The sequence below is a fragment of the Salvelinus sp. IW2-2015 genome, unplaced genomic scaffold, assembly GCF_002910315.2.
Source record: "Salvelinus sp. IW2-2015 unplaced genomic scaffold, ASM291031v2 Un_scaffold4006, whole genome shotgun sequence".
NCBI classification, from domain to species: domain Eukaryota; kingdom Metazoa; phylum Chordata; class Actinopteri; order Salmoniformes; family Salmonidae; genus Salvelinus; species Salvelinus sp. IW2-2015.
This window is the reverse complement of record NW_019945278.1, coordinates 12,918-21,493: the sequence shown is the minus strand read 5'-3', so window position 1 is coordinate 21,493 and position 8,576 is coordinate 12,918. Positions and strand designations below refer to the sequence as shown.

Here is an 8,576-nt window from a genome sequence, read left to right as displayed (position 1 = left end):
TGTTAAAATAATTATGTGCCGGGCGTTCCTTATGTGGATTTCCACATCATCGTGTCATGTTCAATACACCAGTTCATAAGAAGAGGGCAGGTGTTTGTTTGTTTTTCTCAGCAGTATCAGACAGAGAAAAGGTTCTCTGACAGATGACACTGACAGACCTGACCTGCTCCTGACCTGCTCATGCAGAGAAAGCACCAAATTACAATTTTCTGCCCTTTAGTTATGAGGCTTAGTTATGAGGCTGTGATACAAAGTCCATCATTGGGCTCTGCCAAGTTTGTTACTGACAGACTTAATAAAATATCATAATCCTAACCTAAAGAAGAATGTGATATTAAAGCACCATATTCCAACTCTGTTAAACTACAGATATTTATTGTTATATTATAATGATACTATTTATATTATATGATATATCTATTTCATCATGCTAGTCAACATACACATCAATGACTCTCTGTAACAAAAATACATTATGTCAAATCTTTATTCCATAGATGTAATTCATTTCAACCGCATTGCATGAACTGCGATAGTTGTCAATAAAGTTTTAAGGTTTGAATTAGAGTTATCGTAAAGCAAGTATGTTTGTCTCAACGGGATCGCATAGCAACAGTGAAAATGGCAACACTATGGCGGCCGGAGAAGAACGTGCTGCTTCTGAGGTTCTGAGGCGCTTGCTCGACATCTAAACTGTCTCAACGAAGACAGCAAAACCACAAGAAAACGAGCGCTTGAAGCAATCAAAAGAGAAACTATTGATAAAGGGCTTTCGAGCGGCGTGTTGCAGGAGGTTTTCACGTGTTCTGCTGAAGTCGCTCCTGAAATGCCTGTCAGATCCTATGGAAAGATGCAGAGAGACTGCCATCACACATGCTGAGAGATTTTTTTTCGAGTTCCTCAACCGGAGGATTCGTTGCCTTATCTCATGCCCGCTTTGACGCAGCGGCTCGGCGGGAAAGAGATCCTGGAGCCCGCGGAGGAACTTAGGCTGTCCATGGTGGAGGTTCTGACTCTCACWGTGGAGGTGTGTGGCAGGCACCTAGCTCCCTACCTCGACGATATGATGAAGATATTACAGATAACTATTGTCGACCCTTTCCCAGACGTCAAAAGGGAGAGTTGCAAATGCACTGTTCATTTTGCAAAAAGTGTGCCAGGTAAAATGGTTGAGAATATACTGTGTGTATTCTTGTTAGCCCACACATTAGGCTAACTAGTTGGCTAGCTAGCTGTATTAGCTAAAGTTTATCTTATAGGGTTGCCATGGTTGCACATTGCATGGACACCTGACCAAGCTGTGTCAGAGTGGTTGTTTTTTGTGGCTATAAGTTATTTTGTACACACTCCAACGCTCTACCAGGTTGTCATTTTAATATAAATATGAATTATTAATTCAGTTAATAGAAATAAAGACAATGGGACAATAACAAAATAATTTGTTTCTCTGTAATTTGCATGCCCTACAGAGCTAGCTATGTATGGTCTCTCTGAATACATGTATAACCATTGAATCTATTGATAAGATTCAGGAAATCATACCCTAATGTATACTGTGGCATGAAGTGACAGTCACCTTGCATTCATCTTGTTTGAAATGCTTCTCTCTCTATCCCCAGAACATTTCCACATGCAGGCAGAGAGCCTGGTCAAGCCCCTGATGCAGACCATCTCCCATCAGCATTCCCGTGTGCGTGTGTCCACCATCGAGGCCACTGGAGCGGTCATCCAGTACGGCACGGGGAAGAACGTGGACGATGTGCTCTCTCACCTGGCACAGAGGCTGTTTGACGACTCACCACAGGTTGGCTCTGTCAAATCAGATAAAGATCAACTATTCCTAGTGACAGTGTTAATGATTAGATTATTAGACTAATTCTGTCAAATCTGGCAGATAATTCTCAAATACTCCTAGTGACATTTAGTGTTAATGATTAGACTAATTCTGTTATTACTGAGTTAATCTATATTACTTATTATTTTCCTTGTTAGATAAATGTGGTATAATGTTTGTCTTACCAAAAAATAACAAACTGATCAATCTAATCAATCCAACATTTAATAAAGGCTGCTTTCTCTTTACACCAACAGTTACTACAGTGGTTCCCAAACTGTGGGGCACGTGAGGGTTGGCGGGGTCCCCCCCAATTAAAAATATATATTATATATTTAGATTTTTTTTAAACGTACTCGTCCCGGCTTTAAACTTACTCTTGAAAGTTGTAATAGTAGAATGCCAAGGTACATTTTAATATATTGGGTAGTGCGTCGTCAGGTTCCTCTTGTCATGTTAGTCATTGCATAACTTAGAGCTATTTATAAACTTGTCAGAAAATATCCAGATCAACTAGCCCATGTCAGCTACATTTTTTAATTTCGCTTTTTTTAGCCCATAGTAATTGTTGTAATTTTTTTGTCACTCAAATATCACATGAATACACATTAGACAATGGCAGAATGTTTAGAATTGCAAGAACATTTGCTTTAAAACTGCAACATTTTCTTTGCACCCATGACAAAATGTGTAGAATTGTAGGAAATAAGCATTAAAGCTGCAACATTTTCTACACAACATGGGGGTTGTTAACAGTTTGTGTCATGAACAGTACTTGTGTCCATAGAAATAGACGTGGTGCGTGCGCAGGGGGCTCGGGATGTTCCCCAATGGCAGGAAGGGAGGCACAGAGAGTGAAAAACTTTGAGAACCCTTAGTTACTACAGTACCATACAAGGGGTTTTCCTCACTTAAGAATTTATTTTTTGTTTCATCCCACTTCTCTCTCTTCCAGGTGAGAAAAGCTGTGACTGTGGTTGTTGTGTGACTGGCTGCTCCACCTGCGAGACAGATACTCCTACTTCCACAACCTCATCCCCCTCTACTATGAGCAGCCTCAGCGATGACATCCCAGAGATTAGGTACCTATTGTACAGGGCTGGGCTCAATTCCAATTGAAGGCAGTCAATTCAGGAAGAGATTTAATTCAAAATTTCAATTTGTTTTAAACTTTCCAAATAAATAGCTCTACTCCTTGAAAATAGATGCCGTTTTTCCAATTTTGAATTGTGATTTGAGTTTACTTCCTGAATTGACTGCCTTTAATTCAAAAGACTGACCCAGTCCTTAACCACCTGCTTTTGATACCACCCATTACTCACTCAGACCTAGGAAATATGCAGCCACAAATACATACATACTGTATCCGGTTTGCTTGTGCAGATTCCTGTAAGATACTACTTATACAGTAGGTTTGGTGTGACATAGGGAATAGTAGCAGCCAACAAGGCTGGGCTTTTGTGTTGTTTGTACATTGCGTGGTTATGGCGTGGGTTTGAATCCTGGGTCCCGTGGCAGGGATGGACATGCATTATCATTATATTTGTCTCTCTCTCCTTCCAGTCAACGAGCTGCTGACCTGTGGAGGCAGAAGGCGCTCTGTGGGAGCAGGAGAATGAGGATGACCTGAAGGACAAGATGGAGACTTCCTCCTGACCCCACCTACCTCTACCCTGCTGGAGGTAATGTGAAACTCCATCGACTAAACCCTGAGCCCGACACCCATCAACACAACACCAACACCAGCAACGATGAACCAAACACTGGTTACGGCTTTCACACCGCACATGTGACATTTCCACCCTCACCTCCCACACTTTTTTTAGCCGGGTGCAGTCGCACTCACCGCATTCCTTTTTGGTGGTGTTGGGTGTTGCTTGTGGCGCATTAGTTCTCTTCTTCTCAACCTACAGTTTTCTTTTCCCGCTCTTGTTGTTTGTTCCAGTGGTTTACCGGTTTGCCGCTTGGTTTGTTCGGTCGCTGTCTCACCGCCCGACTTTTTCGCCGGCCCGGGCCAGAACGACTCCCAGCCGTCTCTCTCTTTGACTGCTTTCCGCTGCTTGTTTCACTGTTCACATCAACTCGCTACATCGATCTTGGTTCAGTGTTGCCTATTCTTCCATCTCGTTTATTGGACCCGCGTTCTGTTTCGTACCTGCTTTGTTCGCTTGGGTGTTTTGGCGTCTTTCCGCCCTTCTCATACTTGCATACTGTCCCGTGTTTGCCTGGCCTTCTAGTTTTTCTTTGCGGATGTGTCGACTTTCCCCGTTTCGCCGCCCTGCCCTCTTGCGTCTGGTCCGCGTCGCTCGTGTTGTGGCGTCGGTCCCTGCTTTCTCTTCTTCTCTTGCTCTTCTCGCATGCTCGCCTGTTCTCATGGTTTTGTTTTGTTCGCTCCGTGCTTTTATGTCTGTTTTTGGTTGGTGCCGGTTTAGTTCGTTTCGACGCGCACGGCACAGCCACACACCGTGTTCTTCCGTTCTGCCTGTCCCCGATGTTGCTTTTGGCTGCTTTTTTCCATTTTCTATGTTTCGCGCCTTTTTGTTTGCCCGGACAGCAGCACGACTGCTCATCTTACGCGTCGGCTCGCCTGCTTGTGCCGCTTGTTCTGTTGTTGGTTTCCTGCGCTTTCGAGTTTCTTCCATCTTCCGTAGCGCCGGACGGTTTCCGCGCTTGCCCCTCCGTGTGTGGCGCCTTCGGCGATGCCCTACTGCCCTCGCCTGTCCCTTGGGCTCGGACCCTCTTGTCACTCATCACACTCCGTTTCCCCTTTGGCTTTGGCTTCTTCTCCGGTTTTTGCTGCTGGCATAACTATATGTATTATCTAGCACGACGCCTGTTCTGATTTGAGTGAGGGCTTTTTTATATTTTACTGCTTTTCGCTTTAGGGTCTGCGTCGGCCGTTTCCTCTGGGCCTTCTTCTCCCGCTCCTCTCCTGCCCCATAGCAGTTCACCGTGGGGTGCGTCTGCTTTACTCCGGTTTGCACAGCTCCTTGGCTCCGGATTGGGTCCGGCCTGCTCTGTTTTTTGGTCCTTCTCCCTGGCACCCTTGTCCTGTACGCGGGGCCGGCTCTGGATAGTCTCGATCGCTGTCGGCTGTGATCCATTATTGGGACGGCGCGGGCCTACTGGTATTGGGTGCACGGGTGGACTCTCTCACGTCTCGCTTGGGTCCCCGCTTCCAGCTCACGGCCGTTGCAGCCCGCTCACGATCACCCGGCGCATGACTTCGTACCGAAGCTTTGCCTGGCATCAGGGGCTCCGCTGAGGGTGCAGCCTTCTTCTCCTCTTCCCCCGGGCAGCGAGGGCGGGCGCCGCATGCTCGGCGCGACGGCTCTCTCATCTTGGTGCTTGACTGCGGCAGTATGAGAGCGGTCTTCTCCTGTTGTCCGGACGTCTGGCCTCGTTCGCGGATTTTTTGCCAGCGACCTGCAGCGATTTTACCCTCCCGATCTGGCGTGTCCTTGCGTGCGCGGTTATAATAGAGACTGCGACGGCCTGCGTTGGATCTTGGCCTCTGACTGCGGGGCCCCTTTTCCATGCCGTGGTGCCTCTTTGCGAGTGGTGTGACAGATCTCTTCCTTCTCTGTCTCACGGTTTGTTATGGTTTTTTGCCGTACTTTCCGAGGGAGGCTTCCCCACCTGTTCATTCTAAGTTAGTATGGCGCGATATGGGAGATTGGATGACTGGTGCCGACGTCACTGTGCTCTGGCAGGCTAGTCACGCCTCTCTCACCTCTCAGCTCAGATTCTGGTAGCATGGGCTCTTCTCACTTTTGCATTCATAATATTCTGGTATGCCATACACAGGAGCACCTCGCAGCATCACACGACGTACGGCGTACTGCAGGCTCTATTCGCTCACGGTATTAAGTACTCTTCTTCTTCACAGTGTCTTCGGCACGGTCTTACATGATATATAGGTATATATGATGGTCAGATATACTAGCATATAGTACAATATCACGGGTTATCATCCGTGGCCCGGGGAGAACGTAGACCACGCTAGATTGAGTAGAGATTGGACGAAACTGCTAGATAGATCACAGAGAGACTAGAGCGAGTGACATACGAGCGATATCATTATACTTATATCTAGAGACATATACTCAGGATTAGAAAATTATTAACATTTATGACTAAATATAGATATAGAATATATATATAGATAGATAGATAGATAATATAGATAGTAGTAGAGATATATATATATTAGATATTAATATGTATGAGATAGAGATGATAGATAGAATATTAGAGATATAGATAGAGAAGAAAAAAGGAGGTATTTGGACATAATTATGGACTTTAATGAAAAACAACCCATTATTGGGTGGAACTGGAGTTCTGGGAGTGCTTCCTGAATAGAGATATAGAGAGAGATGAGATGATAACACAAACACAAAAAACAAATATACACTAATGAATACATCTAATACTGAATTAGTTTGAAATACACAACATGGAAGGGTAATATAGGTATGAGATTGTGTTACATGCGTACCTATGAGGAACAGCTGTAAATCAAGATTATTGGCATGGTGTGGCTTTTTCTGTTAAGCATATATTTTGATATCGACAAACAGACGGTATGAAAATTAAAGGAAGAAGTACTAAATCTTAATTTATGATAAGACTTGTAATCATTATCAATTGTTTTATGAGTATTTTGTAAATTGATGTGATGAAAATACAAAGAATGAATTTGGAAAGCAATCATAATAATGCTAAGAAGCAAAAATACGCTATCGAAGATATTTTGGCAATATAATATGAACTACTGAACAAAATCATAGTATGTGGTGTAACTGAATATTGAGTGTCATTGGTAAGTCTAAAGGGTTTAGTGATTTTATTTTATCTCTTTTCTGCATATATATTAGAAGAATATATATTTGGTGGAAATGGTGTGTTTTTCTATGACTAGAGATAGAAGATATAATGATGGTATGTTTTCGTGTAAAGCTTTTTGCAAATAAGGAATGTAGAAGTAGAGGATTGATATTAATATATTATAGGGTGGTAACCATTGTTGGGATTAACAACAAGTTTATCTTTAAAATGGTGTATAATACTTGTATGTTTGAGGAATTTTAATTATGAGATTTCTGTTGTTTGAATTTGGCGCTCTGCACTTTCACTGGCTGTTGTCAAGTCGATCCCGTTAACGGGATCTCAGCCATAAGAAGTTTTAAGGTCTATCTAGCTGCTATCTCGGCCTGTCATATAGGCTTTAACAATAACAGTGGGAAAACACCCCTTGTTATTGTTTCATGAAGGGGCAGTCCACTTACCTCCAATATCAAAGCCTTTGCTCCATCTTTTGGCTATTTCACGGCAGCCTTTTGAGCCGCTGGAAAGCGTTGAGATGAGGTATCTCTCCTTAGGACCACTTTACTGGTCGCCTTTATGTCCGCAAAGTGAGTGAGTGAGCTGCATGCACTATCAGCTTACCATTCGTGTCTACAGTTTGCCCCGGGCTTTTCCAAGGTTTCTTTGTTGCCCAATCTCGTCTTTATGCCTAAGGTCAGCAACCTTGGCTTTCCACCCGCCACCCTTCACTTCTACGGAAGAAGAGCATATCCATAATTTGTGTCCAGTACGTGCATTACGTGTATACTTGGATAGAACAAGAGCTTTGCACAAAAGCGACCAACTCTTTGTGTCCTGGGCACCTCCTTGCAAGGGGAGGCCCCTCTCTTGTCAACGGTTATCACATTGGATTGTGGAAGCTATTATATTGGCCTATAATAGCAAGGGCTTACAGCCTGCAGAGAGTCTGAGGGCTCACTCCAGCAGAGGTATGTTTACCTCTTGGGAACTGTTCAAGGGCATCTCCTTACAGGAGATTTGCGATGTGGCTTGTTGGGTGTCCTCTCATACTTTTATGAGGTTCTACCAGCTAGACATCACTGTACCTTCTTTGGTGCATATTGTCCTCAGTGTCGTGGCCTTTGAGACTACCTGGCTTCGGAGAGCATGCTTGCGATACGGGAGTTGGCCAAAATCCCACATGTGAGATACTATGTGGGATTTTTGAAAGAGAACTCAAGGTTACTTTCGTAACCCCGGTTTTTCTAATATTATGAGTGAGAGTGTGAGGAAGTTCGGAATGCTTGAAAATGACTAGAGGGCGGGCGAGTTGCTCCTTATCGTGAGGGGAGGGGCTCACCTCATTTGCCACTCGACCTGTCTGTCTCCAACAAACGTGTGCAATTGGTTCTTTGAGCTTCTGAGATTCAGGTCAATCCCATATGTGAGATATCTCACTCATAATATCAGAGAACTGGGGTTACAAAAGGAACTGAGTTTCCTGGATACAGATTAAGCCTAGTCCTTGACTAAAAAGCAATCTCACTGGAGAATCGCTGTTGAAGTCCAGGATTAGACTCAATCTGTTTAAGTGAACAAAAGAAGATGTTTGATGATAGCGTTATTTCCCTGGCCCATAGCCACCTCAGTCTCCGGACTCTGATCTATCCAGACGGATATAGATATAAACTCAGCAAAAAAAGAAATGTCCTCTCACTGTCAACTGCTTTAATTTTCAGCAAACTTAACATGTGTAAATATTTGTATGAACATAACAAGATTCAACAACTGAGACATAAACTGAACAAGTTCCACAGACATGTGACTAACATAAATGGAATAATGTGTCCCTGAACAAAGGGGGAGTCAAAATCAAAAGTAACAGTCAGTATCTGGTGTGGCCACCAGCTGCATTAAGTACTGCAGTGCATCT

At 43.8% G+C, this 8,576-nt stretch overlaps 1 protein-coding gene across 1 annotated transcript in view; it reads left to right on the top strand.

Annotated features, from left to right (window-relative positions):
* Positions 1–632: 632 nt before the first annotated feature.
* dnaaf5 (dynein axonemal assembly factor 5) overlaps positions 633–8,576 on the top strand; it is a 10,512-nt gene continuing 2,568 nt past the window's right edge. Inside the window, 12 exon segments of the mRNA XM_024143444.2 lie at positions 633–672; positions 675–805; positions 807–869; positions 871–893; positions 895–1,160; positions 1,620–1,804; positions 2,790–2,816; positions 2,818–2,877; positions 2,879–2,916; positions 3,398–3,423; positions 3,426–3,489; positions 5,017–5,194. Coding sequence (XP_023999212.2) covers positions 633–672; positions 675–805; positions 807–869; positions 871–893; positions 895–1,160; positions 1,620–1,804; positions 2,790–2,816; positions 2,818–2,877; positions 2,879–2,916; positions 3,398–3,423; positions 3,426–3,489; positions 5,017–5,194 — 1,101 coding nt within the window.